The sequence below is a fragment of the Diadema antillarum genome, unplaced genomic scaffold, assembly GCF_040938485.1.
Source record: "Diadema antillarum isolate AM-2024a unplaced genomic scaffold, OU_Dant_1.0 scf00000022, whole genome shotgun sequence".
NCBI lineage: Eukaryota > Metazoa > Echinodermata > Echinoidea > Diadematoida > Diadematidae > Diadema > Diadema antillarum.
In genome coordinates, this window is record NW_027270911.1 from 4535457 (window position 1) to 4562716 (window position 27260).

Genomic DNA, 27260 nt, shown 5'->3' on the forward strand with positions numbered 1-27260 from the left:
ATACAGATTACTCAGAGGTGTGCATACATGCACTAGAGCATGTGCTTGAGGCACAGCATGCAGTAAGCTGATGAGGTAAAGTGTGGGGCACTAAAAAAGCATCTGTATCATTGGGAAATATTAACTTATAGGGCAATTTTCAGCATGTGTGCATGGGTAGATATCAGCTGCATGGCGGATGTCTGTGCTCTCCAAGTGCTTTTCTAGATTGAAGTGGGGTCAGGAGTGCTTGACAGTACCGATCTAAGTTCTGATTACACTCAGTCTCACTGAGATGTTATTTCAGTCACTTGTTGATAGGCAAAATGATTTTGTAATCAAGTTTTGAAAAACATCAGATTTGAAAGTTTGCAGCAGGCTTCGATTGCCTCTGAAATGCATAATTATGATTTTACTTCTTGTGCTTGTTTTGTCGTGACTGTCTAGTTGTGAATTAGTACCAAAGTCTCAGACAAGGGCTAAATTCGATGAAACTTTAACCAGCAGGCAAATCTACTACTCACTTTGTCATGCTATGTGTGAAGGATATTTTTTTTGCATCCAATCAATAATTTGATCAACAAGGCACACAGTGTAATGGTTTACAATCGCTGCAATCTTTTACCTTTTAATCAGAGGAGTGTACGGATGTGAAGAGCATGACAATATGCCCAAGGACTTCTACTGCACAGAGGACAATGTGCCGATCTGTGCCTACTGTGGCCTGACTGGCAGCCACCGGGGACATCAAGTTACACCAATACAGGACCAGGTATGTTTGTATGTGTGTGTTGGGGGGGGGGGGGGAAGCATGTGTCTGCCCATTTCCTGTTAAAGGGAAGGTACAGTATTGGTGGAGATGAGAATTGGGCTTTTAACTTTTTGCGAGAAACCAAGAAAACACTATAATATGACAAAGTACAGAGCATACCATTTTAAGAGGAATTCAAAGTTTATTTGATGAAAATCGGGCTTGGAATGACTGAAACATCCAAAAACAAAGTAAAACAAAGTGATCGTGATAAAGTGTGGGTCCCACACTTTATTAGAATCGCTCTTTTTGGATATCTCAGCCATTTCAAAATCAATTTTCATAAAATAAACCTTGAATTCCTCATGGAATAACATACTCTTTTATATTTCACAAGAGGTTTCTCATTATTTCACACAAAAATGTTAGAAACCTGAAATTAGGTCTCAACCAAAACTGTACGATCCCTTTAACACCTGTGTAAAAGTGAAATGGCCCCCTACTTTGTAGGGGGACAGATTTTGCAGACTGTATGACTCCTGACATGTTCTCCCTGCTGCCCACACCACGTGACCTGTACACACAATTTCACAGTGCTGTAATAAGGGGTAATCCTGTATCAAGTAGCCATGTAGTCATTCTTTTGCGATGTTTTATATGTGTCAATTTGTTTCTATTGGTATTCACGCCTACAGTGAAATCATTAAAAGTAGAATCAATGCCCTAATGTATGCTCCTAGTACTACATTTTTTGATGCCTTCTGAGCTAGATTTGATGGTAAACAAATTGAAATTTCAAAGTAGATTTATTTTTATGCCTCCGCCACGAAGTGGTACCGGAGGCATTATGTTTTCGGGTTGTCCGTCCGTCCGTACGTCTGTACGTCCGTACGTCCGTACGTCCGTACGTCCGTCCGCTTTTGTTTACGCGATAACTTGAGTAATATTGACTTGAATTCTACCAAACTTGGTCCAAGTATAAAGTATGATGGGGCAATTAGTTGATTAGATTTTGGGTGAAATCCGCCAAAGGTCAAAGGTCAAAGGTCAAGGTCAAATCATGAAATTGTATCTGTTTACGCGATAACTCAAGACTGGATCGAGCAAATTTCACCAAACTTTGTCAGAGGATGATGTATGATGGGACAATTACTTGATTAGTTTTTTAGTGAAATCGGACTGAGGTCAAAGGTCAAAGATCAAGGTGAAATCCTGAAATTTATCTGTTTACGTGATAACTCAAAACTGGATGAAGCAGCTTTCACCAAACTTGGTCCAAGGATGATGTATGATGGGACAATTAGTTGAGTAGATTTTAGTGACATTGGCAAGAGGTCAAAGGTCAAAAGGTCAAGGTCAAATGCTAAAAATGTTGCTATTTCCCCAATATCTATGCAATGCCCTAAGGTATTTTCTTGAAACTTGGTGCAGACATGTACTACTGCATATAGATTCTCCAGAGAGAGTTTCATGTCATAAGGTCAAAGGTCAAAAGGTCAAAGGTTAGGTGAAAATGTTGTAATATCACTTTTCTCACAAATGGTTCAATGTATCTTCATAGAACTTGGTACATACACATGTACTGACTGGCAGAGATTATCTAGGGAATTTAGGGGTCGTAGGTCAATAGTCATGGGGTCAAAGGTCAAGGTCAACTCCTCAATATTTTACTGTTTCCCTCATACACTAATATATGAAATGCTTGCATTATTAGTTTTCAAACTTAATATATACATGCATTACATGGAGATTCTCCAGGAAATTTCCAGCCAGAATGTCAAAGGTCAGAGGTTAAGGGTCAAAGGCCAGGTTTCCATGCGTCCCCCCAAAAAAAAAAAAAAAAAAAAAAAATCTATTTTGTACTGTAATTAACTCTTTCTTCATACCTTGGAAATTACTCAATGCATAAACTTAAGGGTCTGTCAGAATTCAAGTAAAAATTCTCAATTCCCCAAATATGTGCACCTGCACTTTTTGACAATTATAGCAAACCCAGTTCAAGGAAAGTGAATATTCAAGTCATTTCTGACAAACCTGTCATATCAATATTTTGCCAGTTATGTGAAACTGTCATGGATCACACATGTGAAGACATTGTACTATACGCCTATTGGGAGAATCATGCATTATGGCGGAGGCATCAGTCGCCATAGCGACATTTCTAGTTAAGAAATGCAGTGTTTTACCAAGATGGGGTTTCATTCATGCCATCAAAGGTAATTGAATGTACCCTCCACCACACAGAGATCCAAAGTTGTTTTGATATGTCTGCCATCCATCTGAACAACTCACCCTGTGTTTTGATTAATCTTTCTTTGTTTCTTTGTTCTTATTTGACAGAATGCACTTGTGCAGGATCGGCTTAGGCCAGCCTTTGAGACGGCCAAGGGGGTCCTGAAGCGACTGTACTACTCAAAGCTGGTAGGCCTAATTGCAACTCGCAACTCTGTGACATCGTTGTCACTGTTCCAACAGCTTGCCTTAGTCATGCAATATTTAGAAATCAGTCTAATGTTTAAAGTCGGTGTGTTATGTCAGAATCGATTTCCATGTTTTTTGTGAAATACTCCTTATGGAAGAACAGTTAAAAATCATATCATTGTCACTGTTCCATTTGCCTTTTTCACTTAATATTTAGAAATCGGTGTAATGTTTAAAGTCAGTGTGTTATGTCAGAATCCATCATTGTATTGTTTGTGAAATACTCCTGAGGGAAGTACAGATTGTAAAACAACACAAAATAGAGGTTTAGCATCAATAATGAGTATTTACCACTGCTTTTGATATGATTATGTAATAATGCAAATGTCCATGATATATAGAATCAAATTTATTTTCAAACACACATAGAAACTTCTGAAGTATCACCTTGACCTTCAATACTGTATTTCCTACTCAGAATGAATTGGGTTATTGTGATTTCTTTAAGGATTGTTGTGAAACTCTCTTTCAGTATTAAAAGCCTGTAACTATGCCAAATTGGATCGATTTCTTTCCCTCAATTTTGCAGAAACTTTCTGGACACCTTAACCATTTAATATTTTAGAACATTTGTTGTCATTTGCTCACACCTAATCACAAGCATGTGCCTTGAGTAAAAAACAACAGCCCACACTTCCTGCTGCTGGCTAGAAACACAAGTCTTATTGTTATGAAAGTAAAAGTTCTCTTGGCAAGGTGGGCAATCAGCCAAACATGTAATAAATTCATCATGCAAGTCCCTAGATATAAGTCACCAGCCAAGTTTTGCTTGATGCTTTGTTTTACTCTGCTTCCGAAATGCCTGGCCAAAAGTCTTTGATACCTAAAATGAAAATCTACAAAAGTGCACTGCTGCCCTTTTAACCGTTGAGAACGGTTTGATTTTGCTACAACACGCATTTCCCGTAGACGCTTGCACGAATATGCTCGGGACTCATCCTCAACGGGTTAAGCAGTGTGCAAGTCTTTTGCTGTTGTTGTTGTTACTGTTGACTAGTGAGGGTTCCGCCCTGAGACTTCTACCAAAAAAAAAAGGGGGGGGGAAGGGAGGGAGGAGGGGGTAGAGCATTGCCTTTTGCCCCTGCCACCGGCACTATCCCTAATAAAAGGCTTCTATTGCGATCTGAAGTAATTTTTCCTTTCTTCTTTTCTCTATGACCCTCTCCATTGTAAAGGACCTGGAAAAAGCCTCCCAGAAAGTGAAGAGAGAATCTGCACCAGCAGCCGAAGCCGTCAGATCCAGCTTCCAGGTTCTGCATTCCATCCTGCAGTGCAGGTTGGTAACATATCCAAGAATCTGATCTTGACAAGCTACTGTATACACCATATATTTCGCGAATTGGGAATTCCCAACAATTTCGCGAGTGGTTAAATTCGCAATCGTGAGTCTTGTACTGAACGGAGAAGTATACATGCGTACATCACATCCACATCGGGATCAGAACCAATATTTTCACATGTCTTTAATTTTGTGAATAGCACCTGACTCACGAAATTCGCAGAAATAAAAACCTCGCGAAATATTTGGCATATACAGTAATTTCCTTTCATTCTGTCCTGCAGTGCAGGTTGGTCCTATATCAAAGAATCTTGACAACCTTATTCCCTTCTCCTGATTATAATGGCGGTAAATCTTGAGGCATTTTTACCTCAACCAGAAGCCATTGGAAATTTTATCCTGTATCGTGTCAGTGGCTCAGAAAGTAATTAAAGGGAATCACCCAGTTTTCATGCTAGGCCAGGAGCAAGCTGCAGTATTAAACAACAACAACAACAACAAAAGAAAATCAACATAGACACAAACATCACCAAATATGAACAGATTATGGAGGGAAGATGTATGCTGCAAACTTCAACCCATGGAAGATGGACTGTTTTTCCTATAACACACATATCACTTTTATCCCAGCCCAAGAATACTTGGGGACTAGTTACGCCTTCAACAAGTTAAAAATCACTAAACATATCTGACAGGACATCTTGAGAGCAGATATAAAGTTTGTGACTGCAGTTTCTTTGCCAAATCTGTCAAAATTTGTATGAATTGTTCACAAATCTGTGCATTGCCCCCACTTTCTCAAGTTAAAAAACAAAGTGTGCCCTCATCTTATTGACTTCATGATGCTAGTTTTGGACTTCATCTATTAAGTAACTGAATGTTCATCACTGTGTTGTTCTTGTTATGTGATACAAAATGACCAAAAATCAGGAGACATATCCATTCTTTTTTGCGAGCAAGTACATGAAATCCGTTCAGGTCACTTTAGCCACAAGATCTGTGTAAATGTACTGTATATGTGAAAATCCTTGTGTAGCTGTATGGTAGCTAAGCCCTTCCTGTTTGTGTGACATTTTAGATTGTTTTGGTCATACTCTGTATATGTGATAAGTAATGACTTCTGTGTACAAGTGACTTAATCACCTTATTCAGCCGATATGATCTTAAATGTAGCTAGTCAACATCAGCTGATTCTCATCTTATTCAATTTAGTTTTCCAGAAACATCTTGAAGGTGATAAACATTATTATATTTTTAAAAATATGCCTGTGATTTTTTTTTTCAGTTCTGCTGACCATGCTGTTGTTGTTGTTGTTGTTGTTGTTGTTGTTGAAAGAGATTTGTGACTGTGGCACATGGAGGGTATCATGTTTAATTTTGTGTCTTTGGCAGACTTTTGCACAAATGTTGTGGTATTGCATTTTTAAGATTTCATTCTTGCCTCGCACATTGCTGGAACCTGTTATTATTAATTACAACCTTCTCTGATCTGTTTCTGAACCCCCCTTCCCCATCACACACACACCCTTAAATACATTCAGGGAGAGCCTGCTCTTGCACGAGCTCGATTCCCTGGAGTCGAATCGGCTAGATCTGCTCCAACAGATGGGGCGGAGCGTGAAGAACAACATCAGCAGACTAGAGACCGTCATGTCAGGTAGAGGGCGCTATTCTAGTTATTTCACCACTGTGATAAACAATGTGCTGTATTAAAATGGATGTAGTGAAATTTGCCATTACCAGCACACATCTTTCGATATCAAACAGCCCGCTCGATCCTTGGCGTGCCCTGGCTCATAGCCAGTACTTGCCATGCTTTTTCGTAAGCATTCAGATGATTCCTCCAAACTGGACCGAATGTAAGTCAGCCAGCCCCACTCAGCTATAACAAAATTTCTTGGTCTAACAAGAAGGCCATTGTGACAAAAGGTTAAAGGCATAATTTACCATTTGCAGATGAAACAAAATCCTAGCAGTAGTGCTTTAACCCTATTTTAACTTGGGGGGGGGGGTCAAATCGACCCCCCTCGACGTTTCGCACCACAATTCCCCAACGCGCAAAGATTTTGCCGCGTCGTTTCATGACTTTTTTCATTGAAGTCTCCCGCATATTTTGAGACCAAATTTGCGACGTCCGGGTACACCATTCTGAAGTTATGTAATGTTTTGCATATGCATGTCAACCCGAAAACGGCTCAAATTCATGATATCGTGTGCAAATCCAATGCAAATTACGTTTTTTGGTTAAATTGATATAAATTAGATTATTTCAACTTTTAACCATAGAAATTAATCAATTCTAGTGTAGATAAGCTTGAAAAAGTGCCTGCAACAAATTTTGGCAAAAACACAATAGAAAAACAAAAGGTCGAAAAAACAATAAAATACATAAGAAATTAACAAAACAATAAAAAAACAAAAGAAATTGGTTTTGATTGTGCTTTTTTTTACAACAAAATTGTTTGATGTGTCTTGAGGAATTCTGACACAAAAATTTAGCAATCCTTTAGTCTTTTTAATGGAGTTATAGGTGAAAATATGATTTCATGCATAAATTTGCATAATTGATTTTTTAAAAATAGAAAGGCGATATTTTTCTATTGTATGACCATGTAATCTTGTAGTTGACATCTAGTTCTATCTTTAGGCAAAATTTCGCGGCGATCGCATGATCGGCGGCCGAGATCTGAAGGGGGGGGGGGGGGGGGGGGGGTGGGGGGGGGGGTCAAATTGACACACAAAGCGTTAAGAGAAACTTGTCTGGCCTATCTACATGTGTATTGGATGTGGCCCAATCCATGAGAATCTCTGAAAGGGACCTTTTGAAAATGTCCTCAAAGTGAAATTGCAATTTAGAGCTATTGTCTTTGAGATAAAAATGTTCCCGTTCAAAAGTGAACTTTCACTTCAAGGCTACTGTTTTTTTAAGATAAGGTTCTCTTTAATCTGTCTCTGATCCAGATGTGGCCAGTGCCTTCAAGGATAATTCGGGGCCAGAACCGAACCTAACAGAGATGATCGACATCCTGAACTCCTCCGCTGAGCTCCCCTGCCATGTGGTCAGTAAGGGTGGGTCGGAGAAAGAAATCTCGTTCTCGCCTCCTGACGACATTACAGAGAGCTTGAAGACACTGGGTGCCATTGAGACTGGAAACACGCTCAGGTAGGTGGCTCCCATTTAAATGCCTGTCCATCATTAGTGCTCTCTTTAGAATTAGAAGCACATGACTCATCAACAGTAAATTTTCCTTACTGGGAGCTCAAGTGCCTGGATGCTATATTCCCCTGGTTTTTAACACGCAAGTCCAATAGCCATTTACCAAAGATGGGAATATGAGAAATCAACCACTCTTCTCCCTGCTGGCCCGTAATCCTGCGCATAATATGAGGAGAATACAATTTTTGTAGAACTCCAGCTTAGATGTCTGGTAAGGGTACTAATATACAGATAGTGCATGCTCAATGATGCACTATACTGAATTAGAGAACGACAAATACTAAATTATCCCTCGTGCAGTTCTATTCACCTCGGCCTGTGGCCTCGGTGAAACAAAACAGCACTCGCGATAATTTAGTATTTGGAGTTCTATAGTCCAGTACTGGTGCATCAATAGAACATGCACTAATTGTTATAGTAAATAGGTCCCTCGATCTAAATGTATTTTCCGTAGGTCTAGGCCCTAATTTAGATCTAACAAGACTCACCGTACCGCCGACACTGCACTTGTTGCACGCAGAGTTAACCGCAACCTACTGTAGTTTACGTACACAGCTAGCGCGCGACGCTAATACAGCCGCATATGCGTATTGCACATCACAGTGCAGACTCGCGTATAAACTCCTACATTTTGTGTCCAGTGCTCTACGCGCGCATAAGTTGAAATGCTTGGCCTTGTCCTACTACGTCCCTCCCTAGGCCCTGCGCGAATCTCTGCGTACATAAAGCGTAGGCACGCACTGTAAGCGTTCGGTATAGTGGCACAGTCGTGCCACTATACCGGAATTTTTGCACAATCACGTGATACTATCCAACCAATCACAACGCAAATTTCACTCTACCTATTTACTATTACTGTGTACATCACTTACGTTCGGTTTAACATTGTGGAAAAATATAGAATATATATATAGAAAACAGCATCACTCTGTACATTAAGATGAACACAGCTAGAAAGTATTATTTACACTGCTGACCAATTATTAGAACTGTGCACTTGTGACCTGGCTCACCAAGAATGCTAGCGGTATAGTGTACCCTAGGTCAGTATCATGGCTGCAGGTGGTGTGTGGTATTGAAAATCAAGTGAGAAAATCTGCTGTTACGAGTGCGTAGACAAATTTTACTGTCAACTGATTAAGACCTACTCATGACATTGATTCAGTTCCATCCAAGAGCAATCATATGATTTTGGAGAATTCAAAGAAGCATTAAAAAGTTAGTTTCCATTGTGCTTGTGATTAACTTCTTGACAATTGTAAAGAAAATGTTTTCATTTTTTTCTTAATGTCTCCTCTAATCTGGCAAGTTGGGACTTAAAGACTGCAGAGGAGTTACCGGAAGGGTTCGAGCTCAAGGACATTCCCGACACAATTCTGAACAACTCCAAGCTTTTCACCGTCTCGGGAAGTGGGAAAACAGAAATCAAAGGTATGTTGTCTTCATGATGATGATGGATTGAAAGGATTTTCTTTGAAGGTTTCCATAGTGGTTGGAACATTTGGTAGTAGGTGGTTTCATGGAACACTATGTTTGATTTTTTTTTCTTGAATTTGAGTGTGGTCCCAAGTAGGTCCTTTTCAGGATCACTTGTGGATCTAAGAGAGAATTCATGGTGTACTGTGAAACCACCTACTTCCAAAAGAGTGGTTGATTCTTTTTGACAAACTTTTTCAAGGATGTAATGTGTAGAGTCAAATTATGCTATTGATTCTAGATGGACGTGGTAAGCCATATAACTCATTTTTTCCAAGTATTTCATAGTAGGAAATGTACAAATAAATAGGAAATAAAATTAAACTTTTAAATGCTTTTGCTTAGATTTGTAGCTTATGACCTATATGGTTATTTATGTAGATGTATTTGACATAAACCTACTGGTGTGGTTCAGAAAATTGTAAACAAGCAGATTGTACAGGTCGAAATGAGTTTGCGCTGTCATGTTGAATTTCAAGTGCTGGTCGTCTCTAAAAACTCTACGTTCGTATATTGCCATTATTGATTTCATATGAATGTATTTTCTAAAGGGACTGTTCATTACGCATTGAACATTTGCAGGCAAGCAATCATAGAACCTAGCACCTAGATGTTCCCTATGAAGGTTTAAGCAATGAGGATAAAGTGTCTTGACTAAGTGACACAACCACTGCAGCTAGGGGATTCAAACCAGGAGCCTTGTGATTTACAGTCCTTGGTCTAATCCTCTAATCCTCAAAAGCTATATGCAATGAAGTATTTGACTATTTGACAATGTTTTATGAGAAGCCTGTGTGAAGTGAATATGCATTGTTCTTTGTCTGTTTGTTTGTTTAATGTCTGGGTTTAAACATGCTTTTCTTTCACTTCTGTTTGAATCTGTCACAGGTCCAAAACGCAGAGACGCAGCTGAACCGAAGACCGCTCTTAGCAACCACACGCCAGCTCCCACTCAGCAGACAGCCAAGAAATCCAACAACTCTCCTTCAGCCAGAGCCCCACCCCTCAAAGCTGTAAAATTACCCTCAACTGGTAAGTGTAGTACTGTATAGCGAGTCTAAATTTTCGCAAATCGGAACGTCCCAACGATTTTGCGAGTGGTTAGATTCGCGATTGTGGAGTACCAAATAGAGAAATGTATATGCATACGTCACATTCATAAAGAGATCAGAGTCAATATTTTTGTGTGTCTTTAATTTCTTGAATAAAACGTGACTCTCAAAATTCGCTAAAAATAAAAACCTCACAAAATATTCAGCGTATACAGAAAGTGGACTGTAGATTTCAGTTGAGGAAAATCTTATTTATTTGCCTTATAGAAGCAAGCAAGACAGTTGCTCCATTGTTACACTCCATTCCTATTTTTCCTCCTCAACCGTAAGGTTGGATCATACCGGTCTGGAAATATGATCATTATTTCATTTATTTCCAGTGTCATAAGGAAATATTTCCAGTTTGATAATCTGTGATGTTTGATTTCACACATTAAGTACACATTTTGACTGTCTGCAGTGACTTAGAGAATAAGTTTCGCTGAAGTGCCTGTTGAAGGAAAGGATTTGAAGAACCATTCTTACATCCCTCTGGATTATTGGGTAGAATTGCATTATGTTGATCAGACATTTCAATTACTTAGAAATCACTAAAAACAAGACTGCTGTTCTCATTTTCTGTCTAACTCTGAACATTTCTGTCAGCTCGGAACATTTCTGTCATGTGATCTTGATTTCAGCCACTAAAGAGCTTGTATATGTAGTGCACATAAAGTCGCCAGCCTGTTTCTACGTTCAGCGGAAGTCAGAAAGAGCCCAACTTGCCAAGGTGATGAAGGTGCTGAACAAGCTGTGTGAGAGCGAGGACAAGAAGAAGCGAATGCCAGATCCTCTAGTCCCAGGTTAGTTCTGATCACAAAGAAAAAAAAAATGCAGTCTTCATCAGGTTCTCTCTGTACAGATTGTTACTTCTAGCTTTTGTCAATTTACAGTTATAAATGAGCTAGTGATGTACATGTATACTTTATACACCATATGTTTTGCAAGTCTAGATTTTCGCGAATCAGGCATTCACAACGATATTGCGAGTGGTTAAATTCGGGATCGTAGAGTGCTGTACTGAAAGGAGAAATGTACACGCGTACATCACATCCACATCGGGATCAGAGTCAATATTTTTTTGTGTCTTTAATAAATTTTGCGAATAGCACCTCCCAAAATGTTCGGGGAATAAAGTAGTCTTTTTGCAGATTGTTACTCCTAGCTTTTGTCAATTACCTCCGCCAAGGGAGGAGGTTATGTTTTCGTTACCGTTGGTTTGTTCGTTATTTCGTTAGTTCGTTTGTCCGTGTGCAAAATAACTCAAAAGGTAGAGAACGGATTGGGATGAAACTTGCAGGAAAGGTTGAGAATGACACAAATAACAAACGATTAACTTTTGGTAGTGATCCGAGAATTTTTGGGGAATTTATGAAGGATTTTTGATATTTTGGCAAGTAGGGTCAATGAACTTGGGAGTTTAGGCTGCGCATATTTGAGGTTTGCATGTGCACACTAAAGTGCGTGCTCTAGTTTCTGCTAGGGCGAGGCGCGCCGTGCAGCTGAGGGTTTGTGACGTAACAAAGGCTTCTATATTAGGAAATCGGGCGGTACGTATCTATATGGGTGGAAATCACTGATATCTCTGTGGAAGAACAAGATCAGTGGTGGAAATGAGCTGCATGCTTGGCGGAGGTCTGAGCTCTCAGAGTGCTTTCTAGTTTACAGAGTTGTAAATGACCGACTGGTGTATACTGGTATACTACCAGTACATTTCTAAGTTTGTTTGAAGAATCAGTTGTTTATCAAAGAGCTTTTATGGTATTGGGGATGTAGAAGAACAATTTGTCTGAGGATACCTTGTGTGAGGATGTAATTGAAATGTGAAAAACCGTCCTTCAAACATTTCTAGTAATGTCTTGAAGATTGAAGTGAAAATGAAAATGCTGATATTAGTTGTCCTTTCATGGAATATATATTCTCAAGCCTTGACATGTCAAGAAACAAATAAGATTTCATGGACTTACAGCCAGTTGCAATTTTGTATGCAATCCAGTGATACACTCATTTGAATTGAGGCTCACCTCATCTTGTTTGTATGGTATATGATTGCTACTCCTATCTCTGTGTCATTAAAACATGTGTCACTCCAATCTTTCTTTATCTTTGGATTCTCTGTCAAGGTTTTATAAAATGTTCATCATTTTAGTGTTTGACTTAATAGCCATTTCAATTCATGCCATCTTGGACATGGAATAGTAGTGTTTCCCTCTTAACCCATTGAAGATGAGTCCCGAGTATACTTAGGCAGGTGTCTATTGGAAATGCATGTTTAGATAACAAAATCAACCCGTCCTCAACGGGTTAATAGCATGTGGGCTTGTTTCATCTTGTGTGGTTTGTGATCAGGCTTGCGTTGCTGCAGCAAGTTCTCCGTGGACGACCAGTGGTACCGGGCCATAATTAAGACCATCCCTGCATCGCTGCAGAATGGGGGCATGGCACTCCATGGGGGAGGAGGAGGAGATGATGGGGAAGAGGAGGAACATCAGGTCGAGGTCGTCTACATTGACTATGGCAATTCAGAATGGGTTCCAATCTCAAGGTGAGTCTCGGTCACAGAGAGAGTTTTCAGAAGAGGTGATGCCATCTGCGAAGTTTTTGAAGTATTTTGTTGCTTTTCTTTCTTTTCTCCAAAAATACTGCAGGTTTCATGGAAAATACTGTTTTTCCCATAATGTCTGTTGCAGGAGAGGTGTTACAACATAATGCTTTTCCACCAAAAAAGAAAATAAATAAATAAATAAAATAAATAAATTAAACGAGAACTTACCTGTTTGAAGTTTGATTTTTATTATTTGAGTAATAGGAGTGTGAGTTAATATGAGATCCCACTCGTACGCATGCGCAGTCAATATTCGTCGCCCAGGCATATCTCCACCTAAGAAATCGGACTGTCTTCCGACGTCTAATACATAATGTCAACTTAGGTGAGAGAACTGAACCGAAGACCCAACTGGGTCAAGTGAGATTTGCCTGATCCATGAGGAAATGCCACCACTGTCACAATCCCACAATCTGGAAATAAATTGACGGAGTATAAGAACATTACCTTGAAGTTTGAATTGAGGGTGGGAGTAGAGGGCATATTAACTCACACTCCTATTACTCAAATAATAAAAATCAAACTTCAAACAGGTAAGTTCTCGTTTAATTTATTTATTATTTTTCTTAATCTCCGTTGTTCGTGAATATGAGATTTTGAAGCAAGTGGTCGCATTTCTACAAAAACCAAGCAATGTATGGTGATAAGAATGACATAGTAGCTCACCAATAATACCCTTTCTCTTCAATGATTATCCAGTACCGCCATGGAGAACCTACATGTAGGTCCTGCCCTGATCGACTGCTTATCATAGAACCTGTTGAAGGTTTCCTCATTAGACCATCCGGCCTGTTTCAGAATGTCCGCTATGGGCACATCTGCTGTCTTTGCAGTAGAGACTGCTGCAGCCCTTGTAGAATGCGGTTTGAAAATTCTAGTGTCGATACCCGCCGCACTCATTGTCTCCTTTATCCACCTGGAGATGGTTTGCTTACTGGCTCGTTTGTGAGGTTTCCTATAACATATGAACAGGTGCCTTTCCGTATCCCTCATCGCTTTTGTACGCTCAATGTACTTTTTCAGGTAGCGTACCACACAGAGTCTCTTCTCTGAAGGATACTCTTTAATTGTAGTTGTACTCCCTACTCTGTCGGAGGTCTTGTTCTGTTTTACCAAGTCACTGACATGAATCTCTACGCTATTATCCTTCCAAACCAGGCCATCAATATGAATGTAGAACAAAGTCTGTGCCCTTTGTGCCGAAGTGAGTGCGAGCAACATACACAGCTTATGAGTAAGTTCACACAAAGATAGCTTACTGGCTGGTGACATTTTGCGGAGATGATCTAACACGATTTTAACGTCCCAGATATGGTTGTACCGTGGCAGCGGAGTTCGTAAAATGAAATACACCTTTCATGAATCTTGTCACCAAAGGATGTGTACTAATTGTACAGTTGCTGTTCTCCAACAGCACCACTGAGGCCAAAGCACTTCTGGCACAGTTAATAGCACTGTAACTCAACTTATGTACATGAAACAGATAACTCAAAAATTCTATAACACTTTCTACAGCAGTGCACTGACTGTTCAAAGTTTCCTGTCTGCAATACTCTTGCCATTTCCTAATGTAGGTTCCATATTGTGTGCGTGTAGACAGTCTCCAAGATGCACACAACACGTCCACAGTCCTGTCCTGTAGTCCCTTTATCTCGAACTGTGAACGCCAATCCTGCAACAAAGAAGATCGAATTTAGTGCAGAGTGGGTGGGTAGCCTTAGATACTGGTTGTGTCAGCAAGGATTTGCTTCTTTTCAAGATCAAAGGTTCTTCACTCATCATACTCGTCAAGAGAGGGAACCAGGCCTGTGTAGGCCAATTTGGTACCACAAGCAGGCCATGTGCATTGTCTTCTTGTATTTTCTGTAGGCATTTTGCTACCAAACTGAAAGGAGGGAAGGCATAAAAGAGTGCAAATTTTCCCCAGTCTAGTGTGAAAGCATCAACTGACTCTGCATTGGGATCTGGCAACCATGAAACGTACCTAGGTAGCTGAGCATTTAGTCTGGATGCAAACAAATCAATTACTGGTGTACCATACTTCGCCACAATCTTCTCAAAGCTATTCTTATCTAGCATCCACTCTGTTCTGTCATTAAAGTGTCTAGACATGAAGTCTGCCTCGTTGTTCTGGCACCCAGGTAAGTGAGCTGCTGACAGCCATATATTGCGTTCTATACACCAATGCCAGATGTCTAACACTACCTGATTGCACGTTTCTGATTTCAGCCCTCCCATGTTATTAAGGTAGGCAACAGCCGTAGTGTTCTCAATCCTCAATAGGACATGTACATTTCTCTTATCTGCACAGAAGGATTTCAGAGCCAGTCCAGCTGCCAGTGTTTCTAGGTAATTAATACCCGATGTTTGAGCTGAATGTACTTCCTCTGTGGTCCATCTGCCACCTGTGTGAAAGGTTAAGTCTGTAGCACCCCACCCCTCTGCACTGGCATCTGTACGTAGCTCCCAATCAACCTTTTGTCTGACAACATGATTAAATGACTCATGAATACGTTCTTTCCACCATATCAATTCATGTTGTGCCTCCATGGAAAGAGTCATGGGCCTATCAAAATGACCACGAGCTGCCTTAAGGGCCTGTACCTTGTCTCTCTCTAGATATCTGTAATGCAATGGGCCATACTGTACTGCAGGGAACGTGGCAACTATTTTCCCTATGACCCTAGCAACCTTTCGAATGGATGGGGTGGCATGGGATAAGAGGGAGGTGCAAACCTCATAAATGTCATCTTGTTTTTCCCTTGGCAAAGTAATGTGCATTGACCTAGTATTCAAATGAAACCCAAGGAACTCTAGGTCTTGGCCTGGGCTAAGTACTGACTTCTCAGGATGAATGAAGAACCCCAGCTCTGTTAGAAGCTTAGTGGTAGCTGAAACAGCCCTTTGGGTAGCATCCTTAGATCTCCCAATTATCAAAGTGTCATCAAGATAACCCATAACTACATGTCCTTCTGTTCTAAGCTGGGCAAACACTGGCTTCAGCATTTTTGTAAACAGTCTGGGAGCCGAGCTGAGACCATTAGGTAGGGCCTTGTATTGGTACAGTTTACTTTGCCAATAGAAACGCAAGTATTAGTACTTTCTCGATGATGGATGGACGGGAACTGAATAGTATGCATCTTGTAAATCAATAGATGCGATGTAGCAATTTGGGCTGAGCAGTGACAAGGCTGTATGTATGTTGTCCATTTTGAAATGCTGATAAAGGATGCCTGTATTAAGATCAGAAAGATCAAGGATAACTCGTAAGGAACCATTCTTTTTGGGTCTCGTGAAAACATTGGAGATGAATTCTCCATTCTCATGTTCGCAAAGTTCAATCACATTTTTAGCTAAGAGGCGAGAAATCTCTTCCTCTATTTGACTGTTAAGCTCTGAACTGCGAGATAAGTTATACAACTCTTTCCCTCTTACAGTAGGGAATTCATTAGGATCAAATTCGAGTTTGTATCCTTTGACATTATTCAAAATGTATGGATCTGAAGTCAGGCTTCTCCATTTGTCATTGAAATTTTTCAGTCGTCCACCCACCATCGAACAAGCAAGATTTATGAGAGGGCATGTACTCACCTCTGCAGAGGATGAGGAGACTGTTGGTTTAACATGCTCAGTTACTTGCGGGCCCCCGCAAACCCCCGGTATTGAGGGCTCTGTCGGCCGCTGCCCTTGTTGGGTCTGGTCATCGGGGTGGCAGTGTGTGGCTTCCACGAACGCTGGCCTAAAAAAGGCCGCTGTACCGACCCAGCCTGTACAGTTGGCGTGGTCCACCCCACTGATCTCATTCTACGGTAATTTGCTTCCGTCTGTCGGCGGTAAGGGTGATAGTGAGACTGTGACTGCGAATATGGACGCTGATGGGAGTTACCTGTTGAGAAAGGTTTTGAGCCTTTCACAACACCGGCTGCTGCTCTTTGTTCTTCCTGGATGTCTTTGACTTTCTTTCCTAAGTCGTCCCCAAACAGCTGTTTGGTCACAGGGTTCTGAGGCTTGCACAAGTGAGCAAATTTTGCATTCAAGCCAGGTTTAATGAGGTCTTTCCTCAAGGCGTTCAGCTCAAAATCAGAGCTACACAGGAGTCCGAGAGCGTCCTGCTGTTTTTCTGACAGCTCCGAAGCAGAAAGGGTCTGCGCAAAAGCAGTGATGCCTTTCACAAGAGCGCTCTGAATACGCTGTAGCTTCAGGTCCCTAGCCCGGGTAGTAGGGTTTAGATTCTCCCAAATTGTCAAGTTGACTTTGGGCACGTCAAGTAGTGGACAGTTTTCTGGGCTAGTGTACTTCTTACCAGTCTCCTCTAGGGCAGCCTGTTCAAGAGTGTGGCTGACAAGGTAGGATACCGACCCAGCAATTTCCTCATCTAAGGGTTTCCCCACGCTGAGAGGCACTGCGAATTTAGCTGCGATAGCTGGGATGGCTACATTCTTGCCAGAGGCAGGAGTAGCATTACTATCTTCAGTGTTTGTTTCAGCACTGAAATCAGAAGTCTGTGAGTCAGACGCTGGTGTAAGTTTACAGCCAAAAGGCCCATCATCTTGATCGCAGTCATACTCATAGTCAGATAAAAGGAGATTATCATCCTCATCTCCGAGACTTCTTGTGTCATGACTACTACGAGTCTGTGGATGAGAAAGTGGCAAATGATCCACCAATTTTCCCAGCATCTCTTCCAGTTTATTCAGACGATGTTCAAAATTTGAGCCACCAACACTAGTGCTTGGTCCCGACTTCGAGGTCGTGGTCTGTGGAGGCTCTGCATGAATGCAGGCCTGACTGTCCTTCTTTGAAATAGGATCTGCATGAATGCAGTCCTGGACAGCCCGAGAATCTTTGGCTATTATCTCAGAGTCATTCATGATCGAGGGCTTCTGTAATAATCAAAAGGTCTGAGACCTCAGAGGAAGCAGCCGACTTGGCGAACTTCCGTGCAATCACGGGAGGAGGAGACGTAATCTTCGCCGGTGCTTTGCCTTTGGCTTTCCCCGTGCCTTTACCACCGCAGCTAGCCGAGCTCGCCGCTGCCGTCTTACCCTTTACCCCCGGATCGCTGCTGGGGGAGGGACCCGCTCGCGGTCCGCTGGCGATGCTGGTGGAAACCGCATCGCGAACCAGCTTCTCGTGCGGGAAATTCGGCTTCGTGGAAGAACCCGAATTCGCTTCCATCACTCTCCAAAAATACTACCAAACGATCGGGGAGGTAAAATAACCAATGAAACCCCGAAAACTTGAACGCGACAGATCGCAAAGTGAAAGAAAATCGGCGAAATTTAGAGCTCAAAATGGCGACTTGACCGCTAAGAAACACACGCTACGAATGAATCGACTGCGCATGCGTACGAGTGGGATCTCATATTAACGAACAACGGAGATTACGAAAAATAATATGCCCTTTCAGCCCTCAGAACACTGCAACATTGTGTAATGGATTGGCAATCCTGGGTGAGCCCAGGCCCTGCTTTTATCACTCTTTTGTAACTCTCAAACAAATTTGACGATAGTATTAATCCACTGAGGACGAGTCCCAAGTTTACTCGGGCAGGTGTCTATGGGAAATGTGTGTTGTAGCAAAATCAGTCCATCCTCAATGGGTTAAAAGGACAAGTATTGCCTGTGCTAGTGTAAATTGTATTGTAGGCAAGCATACTGGCACACCCCTGAGGTATGAATTATCATCATCATCATCATGTCAGTTGGCACAAATATGTGCTTTTGAGACACGAATGAGCTCATGGCCACCTTATTTATCTGTTGCCTGATGAGACACAGTCTAGCAGCTAAATAAGTCCTACGTATTTCTTCATGGCTTCAGTCAAAGTTGTTATTGGTATCCCCTGCCTTCTTGTGCTTTCCCCTTTCACTTGACTGAGAGTCTTTTCCACATAAATCCTTCTCATGATGTGTCTGAAAAGTTAGAGCTTGTATTTCAAAATGCAAGGGGCAAAACAGTAGATGATCTTTACTCTCAAAACCTGATGACCTACACATTGTACGCTTTGTTCCTTCTCTCTTTTCGCCTACAGACTATGCAAGATGCGTCCCAAGTATGAGAGGCAGCCGGATCTGGCTCAGTGCTGCTCACTGGTGGACATTGTGTCTACCCAGCAGGTAAATTTTGTGAAGTGAGACCTTTTTGCGAATTGGAGTTCACAGCCCTTTTTTGTGGCCTGAAAATTTCGAAAACTGCCGCTGGCATTCACTGCATATACGTAGTGTAGACAGAAACTACTAGCGTGCATTTCTAGTTTTGCGATTCTTAGCTCTTGTGAAATTAAAATGTGCACAAAAATGTCTGGTTCTACAGTAGCTGAAGTTTGGCATTCAAGTCTGTTGGTGAGGAACATGCACGCCTTGCTAGTATGCTCTCCTCCACCCTTGTAGTTCTCAAGTGTTACAAAGATGACTCTTTAGTAAGTTGATTAGTTTTCAGAGGTAAGGCATAGACTGGTCTTGAGATGGTTGTCATTGTAGTTGTCAAATAGTCGATTAATCAATATGCTAGTTGAAAAGATGATGGAGGGGCTCAAAATATCTGAAAACATTGCATATTAATGACATATTTTTTTCAGTAAAAACATATCTTATATCTGTCTAAAGTACCCTAGGCCATTTTGACATTCTACCATTCAAAAGTGATTCCTCTATTCTTCCTTCATGTCATTTATGATATGTGGTACTTCTGTCTGTCTGTCTGTCTGTCTGTCTCAACCTCAAATCATTGTTTTGTCATTGCTTAATGGTTTAATTTAAGAAGCTACCCAGTGTAGCTCTACCCTGTACACACAAATTCCAGTTGCACTCAGATTGAGACCTCCAGTGCTGCATTCTACAAGACCGGTCTACTTCTTCTTAAACTGTTAACACCAGTCATACCAGAGTATGCTTGGGCAGGTGTCCATGGGAAATGCTTGTTTGAGATAAATTAACTTGTCCTCAAGCGGTTAAAGTGTATAGCTGTGTATGTCATAGCAAAAAGTCATGTAGAGACTTTGCTGTTGAGATTTGCTGTATTCATTTGTGACATCTCATCTGTGACTTTTCCTATATTTCCCCCTTGAAACCAGGATGGGAGGTGGTCCCGTGAAGCATCGGAAGCTTTCCAGGCAATGGTTCAGGGGCAGGAAGCAATTCTAATGACAGTAAGTAAACCCTTATATTCTGTTACAGGAAATATGGACATTTTTGCATTTATTTACTTTTTTTTCAGTACAATATAAAACTAGAATGATTGACAGCTAATCTGTCTTCTAAAAAATTAATAATTAAAGATTAAAAAAAGAGAGATGGTATGTAAACATCAAATAAAGCCACCAAATTGTATTTAGATATACATTGCTGTGATGCCATGAGATAATGACTTTAATGCTAGTATGAAAGATAGTTTTGAATAAACCCAAACTCTGGGTAATGAACGTCATTAGCAGCTTTACAGGAGAACCTCGTTATAGCAAGCTGCTTAGGACCGCTGAAACGTTAACTTTATCTAGTATTTGTTGTCCCCGCCGAACGAGTTCGAGCAGGGGACTATGAAACGGGCTCCGTACGTGTGTGTGTCCGTGTGTGTGTCCGTCCGTGTGTCCGTGTGTCCGTGTGTGATAAAAATCTTCAATTTGCTACTTCTCTGTCATTTATGAGCCAATTTTGATTCTGTTTGCTTTATATGATAGCACTATGTGGGAGCTTTGAAACTCCTACACAGAATTTCAGTTGTGACCTTTGACCTTGACCTTTGACCTATATTGTACATTTTGCTACAAAATGCTACTCCTTCGCCATTTCTAACCCGATTTCGATTCCGTTTGCTTTATGTGATGACACTAGGTGAGGGCTTCAAAACTTCTACACAGAATTTTGACCTTTGACTTCTTTGACCTTTGACCTTGATTTTTGACCTATATTGTACAATGGCTACAAAATGCTACTCCTTCGCCATTTCTAACCCGATTTCGATTCCGTTTGCTTCATGTGATGGCAGCAGGTGAGGGCTTCAAAACTTTTACACAGAATTTTGACCTTTGATTTCTTTGACCTTTGACCTTGATTTGTGACCTGTATTGTACATTTTGCTACAAAATGCTACTTCCGGCGGGGACATATATTACGCACCGCGTAAATTCTTCTTTTCCTTGTTATATCAGTGACGAAAAACGGAAGAGTATAAAAGAAATGGGCCTGCAAAATTACATTTTTAAATCAGATACCTTCTCATGTATGACCTCGATGTAGTGAGGTTTCACTGTATCAGGAAATGGAGTGAGTGTTGAGCATGCTTTACACAATCCTCGCTCTCTTTGCAGGTGAGCGGGCAGGTGGGAAACATGCTGTACGTTGACCTCCACCAGCAGCCCAACAACTGTGTGAAGGATGACATGCCCGTCTCCCTTAGGGATGCTTTGGTCTTCCTGGAACTAGCCTGCTTCATATCGCCCGAATCCATCCCAAAAGGTGGGTTTCTTGACCCCCCCCCCCCCCCTTTTTAACCCTGTCTGTGTTAGGGACTTTGTATGGTGCGTAAAATGCTATAGGGTTTTCTGCGTCACTCGGCTCTCAAGATACACAAAGGGTTAAAGGGATGGTACAGTATTGGTGGAGATGAGAATTGGGCTTTTAACTTTTTGTGAGATACCAAGAAAACACTTCTGAAATAGTACAGATTTGATGAAAATCGGGTTTGGACTGACTAAAACATCCAAAAACAAAGTAAAACAAAGCGATCGTAATAAAAGGAGGGTCCCACACTTTATTAGAATCGCTCTGATTTGGATATTTCAGCCATTTCAAAACCAATTTTCATCAAATAAATGTTTAATTCCTCATGGAATTACATGCTTTTTCATATTTCATAAGAGGTTTCTCATTATCTAACCAAAAAATGTTAGAAACGTGAAATTAGGTCCCAACCAAACTATACGATCCCTTTAAACTGCTTGTCACGTTCTTTAAAGTAGTCAGTGGTTCACATGCTTCAATATTTTCTGTGATGTCTATGAAAATACCACTCCTGAACACTATTCTTGCTTCTTCTTTTTTTTTGGGGGGGGGGGGGGGTGCTGGAAAGAAGGAGCTTTATGAAATGTTTTGTTCCTGTTTCATGACCATTTTGTATTAACACAGAAATGAAAACTGATGAGAATCCCTGTGTAATTTTGTAAAATTGTACTCCAGTTAGTTCCAGGTTTGTTGAGAGGCAGAGTTGGCTGGTATGAAACTTATCAAAAATGAAAACTGGTCAAAGTAGTTTTGTGTGTTGGTAAAGGCATAATGACCACAGTCGCATGCCAGTATCATGAAGCTGAAGATTAAAAATTCGTACTTGTACACACAAGAAATATGTTATCAAAAAGAAAAAATCTTAGACTTCAAATTTCATTAAAAAACAATATGAGTTAGCTGGCCAGTCAAAAAAGGAAAAGAGAAAAAGATCCTTCTTTCTTATAACTCATGTCAGTGGAGGCTAATGAATTATGAATAAGATCTATAAACTTAAATTCAAATTACAGCCCTTACTCTGTCCTAAAATTTGCCTGAGACAACTATTATGGTACTAATTTTTGTGAGGGTAAATCTGAATTACATTCTGGCTTTTTCTATAAGTGTACTGGAACATATTTGATATATGTTATTTTAATTTGCCTGTTTACAATGAGACCCTTGCCCCTTGTTGCTCAGTGCTCTACGAGTGAGAGTTTATACCAAGGCACACTTCTTTCAGCAAGCCATGGTACCTCCCTATGTTTTTACCTCGTTTCACCTTCACTCAAAATGGTACAGCCCAAACCGTCTTGCCTCCCAAGAAGTATCTTCCACCAGACATTCCAAAGAAGGGAGATGAGTTGACGGTCCAAGTCAGCCACATCACTGACCCACAGGACTTCTCAGTTCAAGATGTAAGTTTACTGTGAACGCTCTTTTATGTACCATATACATTGCAAGATTAGTATGATATGTCATTGACAGAAACTTGTAAGATAATTTTTGCAAGTGGTTGAATTTGCGACTGAGAACCACAGGGACGGAATGAGATACAATTATTATCCCTTTTCAGGAGAAGAGTTAGTGATATCCAGCCATTGAAGATGATAGCGAGCACATTTGTGTAACTAGGAGATGATATTTTCCGTGAGATGTTAAATTTTCCGTAATTCAGCAGATGTGAGAAATTTGAGAAATGTACTGTGTTTATCAGTCAATCAGTCAATTTGTTTGCTGTCTTAGTCCAGTCTGAAATATTCCTTGGATTTGTAATACACTATTATGAATGCAGATATTGAAGCCAACTAAACATCAAAAGAAGGTGAATTAGCTGAAAAATACAGTATTTTACCCACTTGGCAAAAATTTACAGGAGTGCTTTTGTAACTACATTGTACTTAGTGCCCAGATTTCAGAGTCTTATTCTGAACTCTTTGACTTATATTAGGCATTTTAAGACCTTTGTAGTATGAGGTAGCCTTTCACACCTGCAGATTTGATATATTGTCAAGATCCATCAACATGAAATGAATGATAGTGATGTGTGGTTTGAAAATAATGGCCCTGGTCTGCAAGACTTGCCTACATATTAATCACAACCTCAAGGTATACTTGTCGATTTCTTGGCACATCATTCTCAGACTGCTCAAAGATTTTTTACCTTGAATGAAAGTCACACCTCTTGACTACTTTTTGGTTGAATAGGAAAATCAATTTCTGAAATGCTGCTTCAACTTTACAGCCATTTCTGTGGGTGTGTGTCATGCTTTGCAGAAGTTTAGCAAACTTGATTACTTCTCTTTCTCGCATTCCTCTGCAGTTGGAGATGGTGGAATACATAGATGAAATGATGGAGAAGATACAGAAGGTTTATCAGAACACGGCGGGGCCCGACTGGCATGTTCTGTGCCCGCATCACGGCCAGGTGTGCATGGCCTTCTTTGAGGAGGACAAAAGGTGGTACAGGGCTGAATTCCTGAGTGAGTACTGGGTCTAAACACATGTTATTTATCACATACCTGTGCCAGATATCTCATATATACATGTATGCACTTCAAACCCACCTGCCATACACATATGAATTTTGTTTCATCTCAGCCATTGACAGCAGAGTCAACTTCGAAAGGTGGTTTTGCAGATGTTTCACATAAGAAGTTTTTGTATCTTCATGGAATCTTCAGAAAAAAAAATCAGGTGTGTTTCTTTAAAGTCAACCAATTTAAGTTTTCTTACTACGTCTTTAATAGCTATTCACGTTTGCTGTCAAAAGAACTAGTAATTCGCTTGTTCTTGGATTCATGCAGGCATTTTTATTGATGGTAACATATAATGATCAGAACAAACACTGATGCATCCAGATTGTGTGTAGTGTAGTTCTTCCATTGTAGTGGATCTTTTCTTGGCCCAACCTGGATTGCTGCCACATGACATACTCTCCTTTGCAATATCTTCTTTGAATTAAGACTTGCTGTCTTACTTACCATGACAAATTCTTGTGCAGGGGAGTTACAAAGATTTCTCTCCCCAACCTGATAAAATGACACACGAGGAAATGTTTCCATCCATTGTATGATAAATTTGATGATTGCATGGAAGTCTTCAATCTATCTTCTCTGAGAAGGGAACTTTTTTGTAACAGCTATTGTTTAGATGGATATGAAGCCATACTGTAAAACAAGGAATGTTTGTGTGCATTATAATATCGTTAATTTCGCGAGAGCCGGGTTTCACAAAATTAAGATGCACGCTAAAGATCTTGTCTACACTATATGCATTGAATGTTAGAGGCAACTCGCAAAAATTTCATCCGGCGAATAAGACCGTCGGCTCCCATTCGCAAAAATTTCATGTCTCGAAAATATTGTGTTTTTACATTATCCTGCTCCAAACTGACGAATAGTTCTATGTTCAAAGTGTCCTGTTAATGTTTTGCTGAAAATAAAGAACTTAATCTAGTCATGGAAATCTCAGAAATGTCAAAACTTCTGAGCAATGGACCACTTCTTCAGCAAACCTCAATATCATCCCTGTTCTTGTTTTGTTTTCGGAAGGCAAATGATACGATATGGGAACATTTCCTGGTAACATCCTTTTAAAATTAAGAACTTTGTTTTCTTCCTGATTATATCACATGGCATGTGTATAATGACAAACTTATTTGCAGGAGTGGCTGGCTCCCAAGTGGTGGAAGTCTTGTACGTAGACTACGGCAACAAGGCCACCGTTCACTACACCTACCTACGCAAGATGACAGACGAGTTTCTCAAACTCTCCAGGCTGGTGAGATCTATCCCTCTGATTTTTTCTGCATCTGTCATCGTGATGAAAACTTTCAATTAACACTGTATTCTCTTCCAGGTCAGCCTTTTGCATTAGATTTTATGTTTTTTATTATTATATTGGTGATGATGATGATGATGACAGTGATAAGAATAATGATTATGACCATAGGTATGAAAGCAATCAGGTAGTGTTTATATTTGGTGTATTTAAAGGCAGCCGATCGCCATCCCTTATGGTACGTAAACTCCGAACGACCGAAGTTTGTGCATGCAATTGCGCAATGCCAGACTCGGTGCTGTATCCATAAACGTGTGGGACAATGCTGCCACTGAGACACGTGTGTGTGTGTGTGTGTGTGTGTGTGTGTACGCATCATACACAAACATTGTCACCGCGAGCTGCGGTGATTGGAGGAGAGAGGCCAGAAGACGCGTGGCTCTTTTGGCCTCTCTTCATGCGCATGCGCACTGAGAGTGTGCGTCCATTCGGAAGCTCTCGTGGCTCGCTCGGACAGCCATTTTGGGTTAGAAGATTTGTAGCATAGAGCTCTTGTAGGTTAGCGTGTTGTTCGCTGACTCATTGAGCCAGCGCTATTCTCATTCGGGGTCACTACATTTGATACAGAATGGGGGAGGCAGCATGTTGCGTTTGTCTCCGTTCCGCACAAACCACTCGCCACGATTGAGTGCCTTTAATGCAACATTCTTATTGCTTTCTTCAGTGTATTGACTTATCCTCATAATCACTTCAGTATTACGTGCAAGGCGACTATTAATATGTGCTTTCATTACGAAATGACAGGATCATAATTACATCCAAAGACAATATGTAGTGTCATAATTGCTACTTTTGCTACTTCTACCAATCCTGCTGCTACTACTTCTACTAAATTTTATATCATTGCTTACAAAGTACTGGCCTATGAACATGTTTCAAGTCTGTTCAGTGGTATATGTGGTAAATGCAATCTCTGAGACCTTTAACCTTCTGAATTCCAGGCACTGCCCTGCAGGCTTGCTGATGTCGCCCCCAAGGACAACAAACAGGGCTGGACGGACGAATCCAAGCTGTTCTTCTCAAAGTGTGTGAGCTTCAAGCCAACTGTCATCAATGTCATGGGTGAGCTAAGGATTACTTCACCTGTGGTGTTTTTGATTCTTGAAAAATCAGAGTGTGCATAATGTATATCTTGTATATTATGCGGCATTTTTTCACAAGTCAACCGATATTCACTCTCAAAAGTACTGCCTCCTTCAACACAGTGTGTTTGTATACTTCACATAAGATGGGAAATTGCTTATGTTTCTCATGAAAGCTAATTACCATAAAGTTCCGTGTATAAGACGCACCCCTACTTTCGGACCTAAAATTAAAAAAAAAAAAAAAACGCGAAAATTTCAACACAAATATTGCGTGTGTCATACATATCATTTCAGCTCAAAATTTCCCTAGAATACAGCACGTATTTGCTCTATTTTTTGTTTCCTTTTATACTTTCTTTTAACGGTATTCATCGGACATCAGCAAAATATGGAAGACGCAAAATGCGAGGCTTGTCTCGGTACTCACTTGCTATTGTTTCGCCTTTTAATTGTGGTACATGTGTCATGCATATCGTACTCATGAGTGTACAGTACGATCTTTGCTGTCATACATAGCAGAGGGTGTCTCGCATAGTGACGCATGTCAGACTGGAAGGTTCATTACGAAAAATAAGAAAAACATCAACAAGTGTAGCAGAGGGATCATACGGCAAGACGTACGGTGCGTACGGTAATTACACTCACTGTTGTTTGGGTTACCAGTAACATGTGTGTCTCTTGTACCATGCTTATACGCACAGTGCTAGCCTTTTGCAAAAGGCAGCTCGCCATAATTTCAGCACACGCACACAGAGAGCAATGGACTTGCACACACAGCGCGTAACGGGCAAGCGCGCTTCAATCCGATCGCTGTGTGCACGCGAGTCCATTGCAAAAGCCTCTCTGCAGCTGCCATGCTGCCTTTGCCAAAGGCTTGCTAACTAGCTAGCTAGCTACAGTACAGTGCAGCTACAATGTATGCTATCCTAGCTGCCCTCGTGAAATGAAGAGCAAACGAACGACATGGATATG

General features: G+C 40.7%; 1 protein-coding gene across 1 annotated transcript in view; it reads left to right on the top strand.

Annotated features, from left to right (window-relative positions):
• The window catches only part of LOC139731721 (RING finger protein 17-like), a 165849-nt gene that overhangs the window by 4966 nt on the left and 133623 nt on the right, over positions 1–27260 (top strand). Inside the window, exons 6-21 of the mRNA XM_071642603.1 lie at positions 616–751; positions 3071–3151; positions 4387–4487; positions 6032–6147; positions 7452–7653; positions 9017–9138; positions 10072–10215; positions 10916–11077; positions 12624–12819; positions 18915–18999; positions 19956–20030; positions 21189–21336; positions 22663–22778; positions 23684–23843; positions 25028–25143; positions 26145–26265. Coding sequence (XP_071498704.1) covers positions 616–751; positions 3071–3151; positions 4387–4487; positions 6032–6147; positions 7452–7653; positions 9017–9138; positions 10072–10215; positions 10916–11077; positions 12624–12819; positions 18915–18999; positions 19956–20030; positions 21189–21336; positions 22663–22778; positions 23684–23843; positions 25028–25143; positions 26145–26265 — 2081 coding nt within the window. The remainder of the gene's footprint in view (positions 1–615; positions 752–3070; positions 3152–4386; positions 4488–6031; positions 6148–7451; positions 7654–9016; positions 9139–10071; positions 10216–10915; positions 11078–12623; positions 12820–18914; positions 19000–19955; positions 20031–21188; positions 21337–22662; positions 22779–23683; positions 23844–25027; positions 25144–26144; positions 26266–27260) is intronic.